At 42.3% G+C, this 20,000-nt stretch overlaps 1 protein-coding gene across 1 annotated transcript in view; it reads right to left on the reverse strand.

Annotated features, from left to right (window-relative positions):
- Nucleotides 1-20,000, reverse strand: part of znf638 (zinc finger protein 638) — a gene marked incomplete at its 5' end in the record, with an annotated part of 87,491 nt that overhangs the window by 47,488 nt on the left and 20,003 nt on the right. The window contains one exon of the mRNA XM_080544074.1: nucleotides 19,847-19,967. Within this exon, the coding sequence (XP_080400200.1) occupies nucleotides 19,847-19,967 (121 nt within the window). The remainder of the gene's footprint in view (nucleotides 1-19,846; nucleotides 19,968-20,000) is intronic.

Consider the following 20,000-nt stretch of genomic DNA (forward strand, 5'->3'; position numbering starts at 1 on the left):
CACACACTCCCATGGCAACTTGTACCCCCAAGCGCGTTCATCATCAACATCATCATCTTCAGGAAAGACTGACCCAGATACAACTTCACGATTGGCTGAACGAAAGGAGGATAACGCAACGTGATTGGTGCTCTAGATAACACTCTCAAACAAGCTATCTGAATTAAAAGTATTTGAATTAAATCTATATTTTATTTTATTTAACCTTTGTTTTAACCATTTATTTTTATTATATGTGGGCGATGTGTTGAGTTTATATGTCTCCATGCCCCCATTAGTACCACAGACTGGTTTGTAATGTGTTTATACATTTATAAAACACAGCTGACAGGAATTCATTGGTTGCGTGACACAATGGCTTCATCACCATCTGGTAAGCATTCTTTGGAAGTCTGCGGAGCTGTGGAACACTCTATGGAACTCGCGTGAAGCTTTAACCACCAACAGGTGGAGCAGGGGAGGTCGCACTACCCCCCTGTACAGTTTCCCTTCTGTAAATAAAAATACAATAAATAAAAACTTCCTTCTTCTAGTATTGCGAGTGCCAATGGTCCCTGGTCCTAGCATAGACTTATTTTTCTCATGATGACTGATGGATAGATGATTCACTTTAGACAAATGTACTCGTTGTAAGTCGCTTTGGATAAAAACGTCTGCTGAATGTCTATAATGTCAAATGTAATGTAAAGAAAACTGGAGAACAACTGTGTGTGAACTATCAAAGGAGTGGAATGAGAGACTGGAGGGGGAACGATAGAGAGGTGGATGGAAGGGAGGCACAGAGAGAGTGAGGGAGAGTTGGAGGGAGAGGGAGGGGAAGAGAGAGGGAGAGAAGAGAGAGAGAGAGAGAGAGAGAGAGAGAGAAGAGAGAGAGAGAGAGAGAGAGAGAGAGAGAGAGAAGAGAGAGAGAGAGAGAGAGGGGGAGAGGAAGAGAGAGAAAGGAGGGTAAAGGGAGAGAAAAGGCCAGCTGCAGGCCTCTAGTATACACCTGTCTCTCTCAGCGGAAAGCAGACACACACACACAGCCATGACATGAGGGCCTCGTAAATTTGTACAGTTTTATAATCTGTATGCCGTGTGTGGAATGACAAGGTCATTGTGTTTGTTAGCATTGATGGGCGCTGTGCCTGTGGGTTACCACGACAACAGGCACATGGTCATAATCCCGGCTGATGATTGGTCACCTTTACTCCCAGACAGCGACTGTAGATGTATAATTTACTCTCTCTCTCTACGCCCTTCCTCCCTCTCTCTCTCTCTTTCTCTCTACCCCTCCCTCTCTTTCTCTCTACCCCCCTCCTCCCCATCTCTCTCTCCCTCCCTCTCTCTCTCTCTCTTTCTCTCTACCCCCTTCCTCCCTATCTCTCTCTCTCCCTCCCTTTCTCTCTCTCTCTCTCTCTCTCTCTCTCTCTCTCTCTCTCTCTCTCTCTCTCTTGAAGGCCTTATAGAAGGCTGATAGAGGTCTCAGTGTCAGGTCTTGTCCTGTGCTGAGGACAGGGTCAGAGGAAGGCCTGGCTATAAACACATCTATAAATGAGAGCAGAGAGGAATGTCGGCCATGTCTGAGGATGACCTCACTCTCAATCACTCACTGTAAAAACAACAACTACGCTTTATTCAGTAGAGTTAGTATTCTGAATTGTTCAGACAGGAACATTTAAATTACTATGAGTAAACGTAAACATGTACATCAGGGGAATGGAATGGACCCCAATAAGTTCTAAACATACAATTGTGAATAAACTGAAATTGCAATTCGTTGTTGGCACATCTGGTTCGTTGGTATAACAGCAGCGCATGCGCACAAGGCAGCTCAGACCTCAACGCATTTTTTGGATTGGCCGCTTGGCCACAACTGACTTGCATATTATCGGCCCCAAAGGATTCTGGGCCCAATTGATGTGAGTTTTGTGGGTCACACCGTGAATCTTTTGTACAGGGGGAAGTATGGGGTAGTTCCAAGTTCAAGAAGATAATTCAAGCTCCAACCGTGCCTTCAATTGTGACTGTGTCAGTGTTCGATGGCGTCCAACGGTCAATAAAAGCTTGCGTGTACACTTGAGCCCTGTCCGGATGGCATATAAATGACCTGAGGACCTCGGTAATATTTTTTTTACCCTAGGACCCCAGTGATTTTAATGACCGATCCGGATGGAATAAAACATCTCCATGCATGTTTGCGTTTCGGGTGCAAGCTGCCATTTAACATCACGGAAGAAGAAGCTGTTCCCGCCGGATGTTTTGTCAGACCCACAACACAACGCCCGTGTAGCAACAACAAGTAATTTGATTGGACAAGAGGCATTCCATGACTGCTGATCAGATTTCCAGAGCGAATTTACGAACGCAGCCGAAACCACTTGCAGACTCGTTTTCTTTCATAACACGAAACTTGACGTTTTAAAGTACCCACTCGATATAATAAACAGCAGTTTAACGATCACAAAATACTCATAATTTGTGGATTGGATTTACTATACTCCTTTGCCATAGGCTACTGGTAAGGGAGACTTTTGTAAATACGTTCGTTTTGGGATGTGTTCGCGTTTGGGGCTGTGTGATCATCTAATTATGTGTAGTTATGTGTTTCTAGCATGTCAATGTTCTATCAGAATGTTGTGATGTTATCAAAATTAAGAAGATGAATGGCTGAAATGGCGCAAAGCGGGGAAAAACAGATACAACATCTAAAGTCTGGAACGATTATATTTCAAAACAAGGCTTCCCTTTAACTCCCCGAGGGCTACGACTATTTATTTGCAAGGACCTTCGCCTGTAGTGTTGTGGAAAACAAAGGTTTCTGCTGAATGCTGCAACACTGGAACCACGTTATGAAATACCAGTTAACACAGATATCCTGAATGCTGCAACACTGGAACCACGTTATGAAATACCAGTTAACACAGATATCCTGAATGCTGCAACACTGGAGGCACGTTATGAAATACCAGTTAACACAGATATCCTGAATGCTGCAACACTGGAGGCACATTATGAAATACCAGTTAACAGATATTGTGATGTATCGTTGATGAATTGCCTCTTACAATGTATAGATTATCGGGGGGGGGGGGGGGGTGTTAGGGGGGCAAAATATTGTACGGTTATCAATACGTGAGTTACCTTGCAATTCCCACTGTAAGGCGATCAACTTCTCCAGAATCGATTTAATTGAGTCGTCACTTACAAGCGAGTTCGTTTAATCTCAACGAGACGTCCTTGATATAACTTCTTAAGATAAAATGATCCAATCAAATATTAGGCACCACTACTGAACTGTTCATTAAGATAATATTTATTCAAGCACATCAGCAAGCAATAATAGTTCATTTCCATGGAAAAGTGGTCCCATCTAGTTTCACCTCCGCAGGCCAGTATCAGCTAGCCGTCAACAGGTTAACTGCAGAAGCTTCACCAAACAAGCACCCCGTTTAGCCTTGGTACATAGTCTTTATACATTTTATTTAACATTTGGGGCTGGGCTGTCCCATCCCCTGCTATCTGGTAGGTTTTTAATTGTCAGCATAAAATCTGTTGCAGCTGTGATTGATTTGTAGCAAGTGTTTCAGTTAGTTATGTGGCCTTCAACTCCGAGTGTACTGTGTGTTATCTTCTTCTTCTGGCCTCCCGTTGTCATGATGATATACTTGTGTGAGCACTGAGCAGAGCAGTGAGTCCTTATCAGAATAGCTTGTGAAAACATAACTATTGAAGTTACACAGTCCTATGAGTTAGGATTCGATTTACAAGTTAAAATATAGTATAGAAGAATAGAGTTATCATTAATCATTAGTTATGAAAGTATAGAATCAGTACAGAAAAATAGAATATCATAACAGCAGGTATAAAATGGTTGTTAGCACATAGGTAAAAAATAAGTAATTTACAGGCGGTTTGAATCATAAAACATTATTTTAGTCAGGAGCTTGTCTTCTTCTTGTCGCTCAAAAACAGAACCTCTCTTTTGGCTTTGCGTGACCTTCCTATTGTTCTCAACTGACCTCAGTCACATATTATTTAAATGAGCACATAGTACATGATTTATCACTTTTAGTTATTTTAATACAAATTCCCAACACCACCCCTAACTTCATCCCTGTGTGTTGTCAGACACCGTGATTTATAGAGTGCTAGATCCAGACCATACAAACTGCACAGTTTACAAGCTAATGTTAGGTAAATTCGCTAGAACTGGTTCAGAAGAAGAAATCAGTCCATCGTCACTTACATCGTCGTCGTCGATTAACCTTAGGTGGTTTGGTTATCCGATAGTGGAGATTCAAAATCATGCAATGCGTACCAAATACTGACATGTCAATCCGGATGGTAATATAATTATCAGAGGACCTCAAAAAAAAAAACAGTAGGTAATTCCAGGCTGAATAATAACACCCGCTACAGGATTATTGATTCGTTTCAGAATTTAGGTTATTTAATTTAATTTTATTTTGGCTAATGAAAAAAAGTGAATGGGGTGGAAAGAAAGACGATTATATTCTCGATTAGTTTTTTGTAGTTCTGTGAACAACACCATTTATTGAACAAAAAAATCTGCATTGGCAGAATGAAGAATTAAACGTGATGACCATTGACAGTACAAACTAATATTAGTTGGACCAACATTCTAATATCAGTTGGACCAACAATCTAATATGAGTTGGACCAACGATCTAATATGAGTTGGACCAACGATCTAATATGAGTTGGACCAACGATCTAATATGAGTTGGACCAACGATCTAATATTAGTTGAACCAACATTCTAATATTAGTTGGAACAACAAACTCAAAATTCTTAGTTGGAACAACAAACTCAAAATTCTTAGTGCATAAGGTTGCCTTGATTTTTTAAATATTCTCAACTCTTCTTTTTTTAGAGTGCTGTCACTCTTCATTCCTCTCATTTACCTTGTGTTCCATGGTTCTATACTATGTTCTATAGTATGTTCCTTGGTTCTAAGTTCTATAGTATGTTCCTGGGTTCCATGGTTCTATGTTCTATAGTGTATTCCATGGTTCCATGGTTCTATATTCTATACAGCATGTGCCATGGTTAAGCTTTTCTGATATCATTCACACAACAAAAATTAAGAATTGCACTGTGTACGTGTGTTTATGTGTGTGTGTGTGTGTGTGTGTGTGTGTGTTTCTACTGTAATATGGACCTGTTATAAGTGAGGGTGTGAGGGTGTGAGGCAGTGTTGACCCCAGCCCTAATTTGGAGGACTCAAAGATAGATTACCCAGCATCCCCGGGCTGTAAATCACTGAAGCAGCTCTATCAGCTGACAGCAGAATTATATGACCTGGACAGGAGGGTGGATCGAGTAAATCAAGTAGGATGTGTGTGTGTGTGTGCGTCTGTGTGTGAGTGTGTATGTGTGTGTGTGTGTGTGTGTGTGTGTGTGTGCTCGCACGTGTGTGTGTGATGATCTTGTCATACACCCTCCTAACCCTTCCAATCTAAAGTCCAAGCAACAGAGAACTTACAATAACACACACACACATGCGCAAGCACGCACGCACGCACACACACACACACACAGACACACACGCACACACACACACACACACACATACACACACACAAACACACACGCACACACACACACACACGCACACACACACACACACACACAGCTGATTTACTCAGCATAACTCAGTCTGGCCAAGCCGGGCTTTAGTTCTGAGACAGGCCTGTTTGTGTTGGACTGGACCTTCATGCCTGCATGCACACACACACACACACACACACACACACACACACACACTCACACACACACACACACAAGCCATACACATGACTCCACCCTAAGATCAGTGGATTACCACCTCTCTCTAAAGTCTCCATTTGGTGGATTATGTTCTGTCATCAGAAAGAGAGATATTTGGGCACATAAGAGGCATAGCACTAAGGCCCTGGTTCCTGGTTCGATTCCAGCCATCGACATATTCTGCATGTCATGCCCCCTCTCTCTCACCCATCCTTCCTGTCAATCTCTACTGTCTCTATCCCAATAAAGCAGAGATGCCCTGTTTACAGTTTTTCCCAATTGCTAAAACACAAAAGCCAATTCTCTAAACCAAATGACCAGTTCTCTAAACACATCTAATAAAACTAGCTCCCATTTGCCAAAACCATAAACACATTTCACATGAAGACACAATTCACAAAACACAATCCTCCTTTTCTCATAAATCTAAACACATTTTGTCTTGCTAAAACACAAGTTGCAAAAAACTCTGCTCAAATTCTCAAATTAAATGTGATGCAAAATGCAAAATGCTTGCCACAGTCAGCAACATTTGAACACAATGAACACACCTGGCTTCATTCATTAAACATAACGACTCAAAATGTAAGACACTTGTTGCAAATGATTGTGGTGTGTGTGTGTGTGTGTGGTATAGTTCCATAAATAAATAAAAAAGTTTGCATTGAGTTGTGATACAGTACAGTATTGTACATGTTACGGTACATGTGGGAATACGGTACATTTTTCAAACCTTTATTTAAAACTCGATAGGACAACAGTGCAACAACTTCGCGGCTGAACTTTACTGTAGTAACATTTCGGACATCATATGCCATTTAAAGGGGGGGAAATAGATATGTAAAAATGCATGACTATCATGCTAAATCAGCCTTAAAATATGTAACGTTAGATATAACGTTAGACAGGGAGCGCAGATTTATTTTTATGCATGACTATCATACATGTGGGAAAACTAGGGTTAGGGTTAGGTGCTAGGGTGCTAGGGTTACAGTAAGGTTAGGGTTAGGATTAGGGGTAGGGTTAGGGTTAAGGTTACGGTTAGGGTTAGACATGCCAGCATGTACCAAGTCACCCCAGCACCTAACCCTAACCCTAGTTTTCCCACATGTACCGTATTCCCACATGTACCGTAACATTGAAGGAAGTTATACTACAGTTTTCCCCAATTTCTAAAACACAAAAGCCAATTCTCTAAACCAAATGACCAGTTCTCTAAACACATTTAATAAAACTAGCTCCCATTTGCCAAAACCATAAACACATTTCACATGAAGACACAGTTCACAAAACACAATCCTCCTTTTCTCATAAATCTAAACACATTTTGTCTTGCTAAAACACAAGTTGCAAAAAACTCTGCTCAAATTCTCAAATTAAAGCTCATGTGATGCAAAATGCTTGCCACAGTCAGCAAAATTTGAACACAATGAACACACCTAGCTTCATTCATTACAGTAAACATAACGACTCAAAATTTAAGACACTTGTTGCAAATTATTGTGGTGTGTGTGTGTGTGTGTGTGGTATAGTTCCATAAATAAATTTAAAAAACATCACACCCTGAACATTGTTTTCAGTGAGTATTGTTGTGTGTAATGGATCCTCTGTAGTGTTTGCATTGAGTTGTGATACAGTACAGTAGTGTACATGTTACGGTACATGTGGGAATACGGTACATGTGGGAAAACTAGGGTTATGGTTAGGTGCTAGGGTGCTAGGGTTAAGGTTAGGGTTAGGATTAGGGGTAGGGTTAGGGTTAGGGTTAAGGTTAGGGTTAGGGTTAGACAGTGATATTTTCTGAGAACAGATACTGTAAGGTTTCTAATGTGCTTTGGCAGTTGTGAAAAAAAAGAACATTCTCACACACTGAACATTGTGTTTTCAGTTGTTTTGTTGTAGTCTGTAATGATGCTTATAGTGTTTACATTTTTGCAGGCTTTGAGCAGCTGTTTTGGTGTGAAAGTTTGAGTTTTGAAGAGTGAAGGTGTGGTTTTGCTTATGTAGCTTTAGAAAAGTGTGTTGTGTTTAGAGTTTTGGGAAAATGGAGGAAAGTTTTGTGAAATGTGTTTTAGCAATTGAGAAAAACTGTAATAAAAAAAAAGAAAAAATATATTTCTAATGTCTTTATTTTGTGGTTTACGTTAAAGGAATGCTTCACCCAAACATCACATCACATCTCATTCTTTTCAGGACCATACCAGTGTCTCCATACATTATGTGAAGGACTGTTTCTACATTCTGCAGCCAAAGAGATTGGTAATATTTCTGAAATTACAATGAGTTTCCTACCAGTGGGAGTCTGTTTGTGGCTGTAGTTTAAAACCCCCCAAAATAAATAATAATGTGTAGGACCTTTTCATCGTATATTTTTGACAACACAACGTAAAAAATTGCCGGACATGATGAATGTGGTGTTAATGGGTAAGGTGTCTCTTTAAGTCCCTCTACACTCTCACGCTCTGGCTAGGGAAGTTGACTTGTGGACTCGTGCTCTTAAATTTTAATACCAAGTCGCACATCAACACATTTAAGTGCCCTCTGTAAGTAAAGGGACAGTGACAATTATTTTCTTCTTTTGGCTCTACACTCTAAAAGTTTGGATTTGAAATCAAACAATTATACCTATCGTCTGCAGTAGACTGAAATCTCTGAAAAGTCTTGACTGTCCCTCCTAAAGACCTCTTCAGCCCCCACTACCCCTCTGTACAGTTCCTCTACTGTTATAACACAAAACTAAAAAAAGTAGTCCTTCCTTCTAGCATTGTGACTGCCAGTGGCCACTGGTCCTATCATAGATTTGCTTTTCTTATGATGGCTGATGTATAGATGATTCACTTACTTTAGAAAAATGTACTTGGTTGTAAGTCGCTTTGGATAAAGGCGTCTGCTGAATGTCTAAAATGTCAAATGTAATGTAAAGAAAACTGGAGAACAACTGTGTGTGAACTATCAAAGATAGAGAGGTAGATGAAGGGGGAGGGGGCAAGACAGGAGGAAGAAAGAGGAAGAAAAGTGTGAACACCAGAGGGGTGTGTAGAGCGAGAGAGAGGGAGAGGGAGGGGAAGAGAGGGATGCTAAATGCAAAACATTTGAATTACAGTGACAGGTCTTGGGTTGTTTCAAGTTGGAATTAAAGCATATATTATATTACATTTATTACATTTTCTATCCAAAACAACAGGCAACACAGTGAGTGCATACATTTGTTGCATATACGGTCCAGGAATCGAACCCACCACCTTGGCATTCCTAGCACCAGGCTCAAGCAGCTGAGCCACAGATGACCACCACTCAGGATGTTATGAACTGTGTCTCGTGGTTGGAGAGGTGAAGATTTCTATACACTCTATCAACTTGAATGAATGAATGAATGAAAGCTTTATTTCGAACATGTGAAAAAAGAAATAGTTATAACAACAAAAAACAACAAAAAACACCCAGTGAGCAATAGTTGTCTTTTCAACCTCGCGTCTACAATATAAACCAATATAAACCAGCTATATTACGGCTATATTTTCTACTTATCTTAAATGCATGAAAACCGTTATTAAACCCCTCTAAACTGTCAGAATACGTCCCAGACGTCATGTAGTATGAGATTCCATGTAGTCTAGCATAGTTATTCATGCGGAAGTGGTGGTTTAAATTGCGTCTATACGTCGCTGTCCTTTAACCCAGATAAATGCGGTCTGTGTCTAAACCTGTTTTAGTCTAGCAGCACGTTGAGTTTAAATTAATACCCTAAACGCCTGTAGATTGTCAAAATATGTACCAGACCGTCATTTGGTCTGAGATTCCATGTAGTCTAGCATAGTTATTCATGCGGAAGTGGTGGTTTAAATTGCGTCTATACGTCGCTGTCCTTTAACCCAGATAAATGCGGTCTGTGTCTAAACCTGTTTTAGTCTAGCAGCACGTTGAGTTTAAATTAATACCCTAAACGCCTGTAGATTGTCAAAATATGTACCAGACCGTCATTTAGTCTGAGATTCCATGTAGTCTAGCATAGTTATTCATGCGGAAGTGGTGGTTTAAATTGCGTCTATACGTCGCTGTCCTTTAACCCAGATAAATGCGGTCTGTGTCTAAACATATTTTCTACTTATCTCAAATGCATTAAAACCGTTATTAAACCCATTCTATTGTCCTTACGCTCTACTCTATGACTATGAGGCTGGGAAGACAAATCGGCAACACACTACATGAACTGAATTGAGATTATATAGAAAAATAGTCATAGTACCTGGTGTTGATGACTGCAGAGGAGAGTCTATCATTGTAGAGTCATCAGTGGCTTTTCAAACAAAGATCAAAGCACATGAACAACTTTAAACAGGAACAAGTAGCACAGAATGAGAGGAAAGACCAGTTATATTTAAAAAATACAAACGCATTGCTTACAGGCATATTCTTCTTTGTCCTTTTCTTTTAATTCAAAGAGGTCCATAGAAACTGATCGTTAAAAGGAAATATCGTTAAAATGTGCTTTCTTAAATACAAATTAATTATTAAATTGAGATGGGTGAACCAACATTGTGACCAAACTCACATGGATTTGGGGGGCATTTTTTGAGCATTTGCTTCACAGAGGCCTTCTGCAACCCTGAAAATTGAAAAAACGTCACATAATAATCGCATTACGTTTTGCTACATGTAACCGGTTGGTTATTATTTCCAGTTTGCGGTTAATGTAATTTTGGTTAACAAATGCTTTCTTTCGCTACGATTGGAGACGGGTTACCACGTGACCATGGGACGTATTGAATTTCCCGGTTGGAACAGTGAAAAGTAGTATTTTTGGGATGTTTTGTACATTGGCACTACATTATTATTGTTAAAACACTATTTTCTATTATTATTATATAGTGGAATGCCTAGAAACTATTGTTGTGGTTAAACCGTGACCTACATTGACGTGCCAGAGAATGACTACCCTCCCTCGAAACCATCGCGGGTATCGCTTCTCTGCCTTTTGGCTAAGATCAAGTGTAGTATCTGTTCTTATCAGTTTAATATCTGATATATTAAATTGATTTTTGGAGCAGGGAGATGGAATAGGGGCTTGCTCCGTCCACACCACGCATCGACCTGGTATTGCAGTACCTCCAGGAACATAATATTTCAACGGCATTTCAAGGTCTAAATATAGGCCAAATTGGAAATTGAAACAACGTCTATGTTTAGACGTTGAAATGCCGTTGAAACATAGAAAGGGAAACAACGTCTATGTTTCAACGGCATTTCAACGTCTAAACATAGACGTTTTTTAAATATCCAAAATGGCTGATATTTAGCCTCGATTTGGCCTAGACGTCTACGGGCCATTTAGACGTTGTTTAGACGTCTAATCAACGTAAAATTGCTCACTGGGCAAGAAAAAACAAAACAAAACAAAAAACACTATTTACTTAACATGTCCGAAAAGGAGTAGGAAGAAGCATAAGCTTATTTAATCCTACCCCTTCTCCAATACTCAGAGATTAATAATTAATAATCTACAGTTAACTTCAATATTAGTATAATATTTTTTTAATTAACTCAAATGTATTTACATATTTACCAACAATAGAAAACAGATAATGTAAATAAACAAATAATCTGTGAAAACACCTGGTGACTATCAAAGCCCTTCTTCCTCCTCGTACCTGGTGAAAACCATGTTTTTATACCGCTTTTTGAACTGGGTCATGCTTGGACACCGCTTTAGCTCCACACTCAATCCGTTCTACAGCTTCACTCCACATATAGAAATACAAAAACTTTTTAACGTTGTACATACATAAATATGTTTTAAATTTAACTCCCCCCTCAAATTATAACTCCCATCTCTATCAAAAAACAATTTTTTAATATTCCCAGGGAGTAGGTTGTTATTTGCTTTATACATTATTTGTGCTGTTAGAAGGTGGACCAGATCCGTGAATTTTAATGTTTTTGATTTTAAGAATAATGAATTTGTGTGATCTCCGGAATTATGAATTAACCTTATGGCTCTTTTTTGCAATATTAATAGTGATTGTAGTCTACATTTATAAGTATTGCCCCAAACCTCCGCACAATAATTTAAATATGGTAAAAGCAGTGAGCAGTAGAGAGTGTGGAGTGATTTATGGTCCAGAACGTGTCTTGCCTTACTCAGTACCAGTGGCGGGCGGTGCATTTCACACCTAGGCCTTCAGTGATGTCCGACACAGTCCTACCTGAATTATTCTACCTCTTAATACCATCATTATGACGCCATGGCTCTAGAAACTAGACAGAAACACAGTATAACCGGGCGTTGCATCACCTTAACATAATCAGACAAGTACAACAGAGTTATATTAATATTTCCGAAGCATTTTTAATCAATAAATCCGCATTTACAATGAAGAGTGTGATCTTTAAGATCGCTTCGCTTGGATACTGTCAAAACTTTTAAATAAAAGGCACTTTTATCGTCAAGAAACGTGACAAAACAATTCAACAAGTCTCCTTGAGTACTTTTACTGCACAGCTGATTCACGTGCGCCACCCACGTAATCTCCACATCTCTTGCAACCTGCAACAGACGCATCAAACATTTATTTTATAAGCCTATATTTGTCGTTTTAATTACCTATATATTAATTCGTTAATATTGAAACGAAAATAAAATGAAATAACGAAATAAAATGACAAAAATATATACAAATAAAATAAAACATTAAATGCTTTGTACTCACCGAAACAACTTCATTTGAAAACAAAATCCATCCTCCTTTCTTTCCTCAGGCATACTTCAATTACTCTGGTGTAGAGTTTATCTGTACGCTTCAGTGTCCCCAAAGGTGTTCAAAAGCACCGTTGCTTGTAAGTGCCCAGCCGTGCTTTGGTGTCTCGTTGCTCCCTTGGTTAGACAACTCAAGTTTGCAAAACCAGTGTGGCTCCAAACACCCGATCGATCTGTTGCAAATAGCAGGCATTGCCAGCAGTACAATTTGCAGTGCCTTTCGGAGCCTGTGAGCCAGGGGTACCGCTCGTAGTTAGCGATCTGAAAGTGCCGGACAAACCCTTTTCCCCGCTGAGAAAGGCTCGCAAGAGTCGGGGTTGGCCGTTCTCTGATAATGTCTATCTTTTCCTGGAAAGTTCTTCTAGAAAATGGCCACCACATCTGCCTCTTCTCCCCCTTCCGCCATTGTAGCTGATTGCAGACGGTATAAAGATACGCAAATTACCTTGCTACGCATCTCAATAGTGCGTATCCAATCAAAAGACGTGCTGGGTGCTGACATCAGATTGAGCCTTCCAGCAGGCGCCGTTGTTGATTTTGCTCGCATCTACGTAGGTTTACTAGGAACGCCACAGTTTTTCTCGTTCCAACGTTAAGTTACAGGTCGAATTCGCGGCACCGTCTGTTGTGAAGGCGGGCAGATTTGGGAGCCCCCTAGCAACACATTTTGATTGGATAAAAGCTCTAACATAAAGGCCAGCCCTCCAAATCTCAATTGGAGACTGGAAGCAGCGCAACCAAGAGGAAAGCTATGAAATGAAGAGAATAGACTATGGGGAATCATTAATACATATTTGTGGAAAAAATATATTAAATAAAATGTATATTCTGATGATGTTTAGGCCAGCAGAGAAGGCCTTGCTGGCCCTGACGGCACACCACTGCTCAGTACTGAAATGCTTCTTGACAGTTTATTTCAGACATTTTTTATATGAGATGACCAGCTTATTCTATCATCAATTATCACACCAAGAAACTTATTTTCATGAACTCTTTCAATGTCCACACCATCTACCTGTATCTGTACTTGAGTATTCATTTTATAATTACCAAATAACATGTAGTTAGTTTTGCTTAGGTTTAATGATAATTTGTTTATGTCAAACCATCTTTTTAATTTGCACATTTCTGAAGTAATCATCTCCATTAGCTCCTTTAAATTCCCCCCAGAACAATCATCTGCGAATAGTACTAATTCTAATGTTTTTGATACCTTGCAAATATCATTTATATAAAGAATAAACCGTTTCGGACCCAATACTGACCCTTGGGGGATGCCACAAGCAATGTCCAAGCATGACGATGAATACTCTCCCAACTTCCAACTACTCAGTCAGTAAGTAAGTAGCCTTGAGAACCGAAGTACACATGCCGCTGGTAATGCTGAGTGCCAAGCAGGGAGGCATCGGGTACCATTTCTATAGTCTTTGGTATGACTCCGCCCGGGGATCGAACTCATGACCTCCCCATCTCAGGGCGGACACTCTAACCGCAAGGCCACTGAGCTGGTATACTCAGCCAGACGACCTGTTAAAAAAAACGTTGCTGTCCATGTTTTCACCTTCCACGGTGACGAGTCACCCGACCTCGGTTTAAAGGGACGTGCTCGATATATGATCAGCCTCCCGCTATGACTGATGCATTTTACTGTCTGGAGGTCATAAATACCGGGTCTTTAACCTTCTGTCACTCCCCTTTAACCTGAAACCCTCTCGCCCTGACAGATAGCTGGAGAAGGATGAAGTTTCCCCCTTGGATACTGACCTCAGGTCGAGGTTGAGGACAGGGTGAGAGAGAAGAAGGGAGAGAGAGAGAGAGGGAGAGAGAGAGAGAGAGAGAGAGAGAGAGAGATCTGGTCATAGATCTGTGACTTGTACCCCGAGGTCGGAGAATTGTCATGTATGTGTAGCCATGTATACGTTACTGTGTTACAGCCCCACCGCCCCCGCTCCCCCACTCCGAAACACACACCCACTAACACGCTACCCTACCCCACCCCTCCACCCCCAACCACATACCCACTACCACAGCACCACCACCAACCACACACCCACTACCACACTACCACCAACCACACACCCACTACCACACCCCCCCTCCACACAGCCACTAACACCCCACCCCACCACCACACACCCACTACCACACTACCACCAACCACACACCCACTACCACACCCCCCCTCCACACAGCCACTAACACCCCACCCCACCACCACACACCCACTAACACCCCACCCCACCACCACACACCCACTAACACACCACCCCACCCAACCACCACACACCCACTAACACCCCACCACTACACTCCCACCACACTATACCCCACCCACCCCAATCCACCCCCACCACCACACCCCCACCAGCCCCACCACCACAATCCCACTACCACCCACCACCACACACCCACTAACACACCACCCCACCACCATACACCCACTAACACACACCCACTAACACCACGCACCCACCACCACCCCACTCCTCTCTGCTTGTCCCTGGCACGACAGAAGGGTCACTCCATGCCAAAAGGACTGTGTGTGTGTGTGTGTTTTAGACCAAACCAGCATATCTACAGTATATGCTCTCATACAGTTCTCAGAGGTCGCTATTCAATCAAAACCTGTAACCGGGTCTTAAAGGTATCACGGTACAGCCGTGTCGCTGTCTGACCTCCCCTGACCCTGCCCCTGAGCGAGGCCAAACCTATTTGTGGTCGTAATGAAGGCCGGGGGCCGGGCTCCGACCACAGGGGGGTGGTCATGGGACCATGTCGAGATCTGAAGGAGGCTTCCGGAGAGGAGGATGTGAATGGAGGGTGTGAATGGAGAATCAAATGTTGTCGTGCGACAATATCGCATCGCACGCCGTGTGCATTGCGATGCGATATTGTCGCACGACAACATTCGATTCTCCATTCACACCCACACACTTCGGTGGTGCATTGGGCTTGAGCCTCAATATAATTCCATAACTGGATACTACTTAGTTTCCAATCATAGTTAGCTACCTTACTTACTTATCAAATCTAGCTTACTTACTTATCAAATCTAGCTTTTATGTTTATATTTACATCATATGGCGGACTAATTCTGGCATGACAGTTCTGTTCCAGAACTCTAACTGCAAATTATCTGGATTCCTCCCTTGTCAGACCTGGTCATCTCTTCCCCCTGATAGGCTACTCACTGTCCAGTCACTGTTCTCGTCCGACTAACATAATGAGACGGGGAGGAAGGAAGGAGGAAGCGGGGGAAGCGGCTGTGGTGCAGGTGTGTGCGTGTGCGTGTGTGGCGGCTGTGCTGCAGGAGGTATAGCCGGCGTCTAATGATCGTAAGGTCGGCAGATCGGTGGTTCGAACCCCGGCTGGCAAGACTCTGAACCCCAAATTGCTCCCAATGAGCAGGCCGGCGCCCTGCATGAGAGGCCGTTGTAAAGCACTTTGGAATAAGGCGCTATATAAGTGCAGTCCATTTACCATTTAGGAAGAGGCGGGGAGGTCTAGAGAGAAACACACGACTCATCGACTTAAATAGATGTACAGTCCCCTTATAGACTTACGCTACAACACTACTCCAAGACAACAACTCAAATAGACCTGGTAATTTGGCTAACTCTGACCCCCCGTCTCTCTCTCTCTCTAACGGGGGAGAGTAGAGAGGCCATGGAGCATTATAGAACAACGGGCCTGATGTCATAGAGCACCATACCCCATCCAGTGCCCTATGGTCAGCTGACCAGCTGCTGCTGGAGGTCCCTAGGACCAGGCTCAAAACCAGAGGGGATAGAGCCTATGCAAAGGCAACCCCTAGGCTCTGGAATAGCCTCCCCCTCCACGTCAGATCTGCCCAGAGCGTTGAGGCTTTTAAAACCTTAGCTAAAACATACCTCTTCTCCCTGGCCTTTGACCTGAGTTGAGCCTCCCTCCCGACAACTGCACTTTTCTGCACTTTTATTTCTGCACCTGTTGTATTCTGTATTGCACCTTGTTTTTGTTTTAGTGTATTTTTATTTGTTGTAGCAAACTTTGTAACTTTGGTCGGCTGTGTGTCGTTGTAAATGTGCTATATAAATAAACCTGACTTGACCTGACCATTATCTCACACTCAGAACACAGACACGACGATAAGCCTGTCAAAGCGAGTCGGGGGAACGTTTAATTATGGGGAACACAACACACACACACACACACACGAACATGCATACCCCCCCCCCCCCCCCTAAAGCTAACCCTAACCCTAACCCCCCCCCCCCCCCCCACACACACACACACACACACACACACAAACAGAGAGCCAGACACACAAAGACACACACACACACACACAAACAGAGAGACAGACACACACACACACACACACACACACATATTTTAGCCAGGGTCAGAGGCGGCAATTACTAAGGGGTTTATATTACACTAGGTAATTACCCCTAATGCCCCCTAATGCTTCTTGATGGACACTCAAAGCTGGGTTGCCTGATCTGCTCTCAGAACAAATCTATTAAGCAGAATATGTCAACACGGTCTGGTGAAAGGGGGAACAAGTCGGCAGCTGATTTAATGTTCAGACTTTTATTTTGAAAAATGTAAATACAATTCAGCATTTTTGGAAATCAATGACACGTTCGCTAGTCAAGTAACACAGCTTGTTTTGTGAGCCTGCTAACAATGTAAAGTAGTGTTATGGTTAACTAGGTAGCAGTGGGGATTACTCTTGACTAGCGAGTGTGTGTTGGGATTTTCACCAACATTGAAATGTATTTCCGTGTTTCAAAATAATCCTTTTTATTTTGTCAGTTTAAATCTCATGACTATTCCAGTCACTGGAGTGAAGAATGTGTCCTGACTCAGATGAAACTATCTCTCAGGTCTCTAAATGGTAAATGGTAATTGATCTGCACTTCTATAGCACATTATTCCAAAGCGCTTTAACATGGCCTCTCATTCACCCATTCATACACCAATGGCGGCAAGCTACCATGCAAGGCACTGGCCTGCTCATTGGGAGCAGTTTGGGGTTCAGTGTCTTGCCCAAGGACACCTCGACATGTTGCCAGCCGGGGTTCAACTGCCATCTGCCGACGTTGCGATCATTAGACGCAGGCTCTACCTCCTGCGCCACAGCAGACCTCTCTCTACATTACTACTAATACATATAACTCATTCAGCAGACACTTTTATCCAAAGCGACTTACTCTGCAGTTAGTGCACACTTTTTTCAGTATATATGGTCCCAGCAGGAATCGAACCCACAACCTAAGCATTGTTAAGAGAATGCTCTACCAACAGAGCCACAGAAGACCACACCTACAGAGGGTCTATCACTCACTGGGAGCAGGCTGCTATGTAGCACTGTGCTATAGAAGAGGTTTGAGCAGCTAAGGGGAGATATGGATAGGTAACATTTCTGTGTATGTCCTGTGTATGTCCTGTGTACGTTCTGTGTACATTCTGTGTATGTCCTGTGTACGTTCTGTGTATGTTCTGTGTATGTCCTGTGTACGTTCTGTGTATGTCCTGTGTACGTTCTGTGTATGTCCTGTGTACGTTCTGTGTATGTCCTGTGTATGTCCTGTGTACATTCTGTGTATGTCCTGTGTATGTCCTGTGTACGTTCTGTGTATGTTCTGTGTACGTTCTGTGTATGTTCTGTGTACGTTCTGTGTACGTTCTGTGTATGTTCTGTGTATGTCCTGTGTATGTCCTGTGTATGTTCTGTGTACGTTCTGTGTATGTCCTGTGTATGTTCTGTGTATGTCCTGTGTATGTTCTGTGTACGTTCTGTGTACGTTCTGTGTACGTTCTGTGTATGTTCTGTGTACGTTCTGTGTACGTTCTGTGTATGTCCTGTGTACGTTCTGTGTATGTTCTGTGTATGTTCTGTGTACGTTCTGTGTATGTCCTGTGTACGTTCTGTGTACGTTCTGTGTATGTTCTGTGTACGTTCTGTGTATGTCCTGTGTATGTTCTGTGTATGTTCTGTGTATGTTCTGTGTATGTCCTGTGTATGTTCTGTGTACGTTCTGTAAACGTTCTGTGTATGTCCTGTGTACGTTCTGTGTATGTCCTGTGTATGTCCTGTGTATGTCCTGTGTACGTCCTGTGTACGTTCTGTGTATGTTCTGTGTATGTTCTGTGTACGTTCTGTGTATGTCCTGTGTATGTTCTGTGTACGTTCTGTGTACGTTCTGTGTACGTTCTGTGTATGTTCTGTGTATGTTCTGTGTATGTCCTGTGTATGTTCTGTGTACATGTTGTGTACGTTCTGTAAACGTTCTGTGTACGTTCTGTGTATGTTCTGTGTATGTTCTGTGTATGTTCTGTGTACGTTCTGTAAACGTTCTGTGTACATTCTGTGTATGTTCTGTGTACGTTCTGTAAACGTTCTGTGTACGTTCTGTATACGTTCTGTGTATGTTCTGTGTACGTTCTGTGTACGTTCTGTGTACGTTCTGTGTATGTCCTGTGTACATTCTGTGTACGTTCTGTGTATGTTCTGTGTACGTTCTGTGTATGTTCTGTGTACATTCTGTGTATGTCCTGTGTACGTCCTGTGTATGTCCTGTGTACGTTCTGTGTATGTCCTGTGTACGTTCTGTGTATGTTCTGTGTACGTTCTGTGTACATTCTGTGTATGTCCTGTGTATGTCCTGTGTATGTTCTGTGTATGTTCTGTGTATGTTCTGTGTATGTCCTGTGTATGTCCTGTGTATGTTCTGTGTACATTCTGTGTATGTTCTGTGTACGTTCTGTGTACGTTCTGTGTACGTTCTGTGTACGTTCTGTATACGTTCTGTGTATGTTCTGTGTACGTTCTGTGTACATTCTGTGTATGTTCTGTGTACGTTCTGTAAACGTTCTGTGTACATTCTGTGTATGTTCTGTGTACGTTCTGTGTACGTTCTGTGTACGTTCTGTGTATGTTCTGTGTATGTCCTGTGTATGTTCTGTGTACGTTCTGTGTATGTTCTGTGTATGTTCTGTGTATGTCCTGTGTATGTCCTGGGTCAACTGTTTCATAACACTGCAATATAAGGTAGCTTCAAATTTCCTTGTGAGCGACAACATAACTGTTAATAAGACAGAGTCACAGAGAAACACAAACACATGTATTGTATGCACACACACATGCACATGCACACACTCACGCACACACGCACACGCACAAACAATAACTGCACTCCCCAAGTTGGACACGATAAACACAATGATGAGTAACATCCACAACGTCCTTACCTCTACCACACACACACACACACACACACACACACACACACACACACACACACCCGCCCCCCCCCCCTCCCCCAGCTCACCGGTGTGCTGCATGGTTGGCGATGGCGATAGGTGAAGGGTTCCGGTTACTGTTGCCGCTGGTGATGGTGGCGACCACTCCGTCCTCGGCGCTCAGAGTCTTTTTGCCCTCCAGCATCGCAACTACGGGGCACAGACAGGGGGTCAAATAGACCC

Source organism: Nansenia antarctica (assembly GCF_963989245.1).
Source record: "Nansenia antarctica genome assembly, chromosome: 13".
NCBI lineage: Eukaryota > Metazoa > Chordata > Actinopteri > Argentiniformes > Microstomatidae > Nansenia > Nansenia antarctica.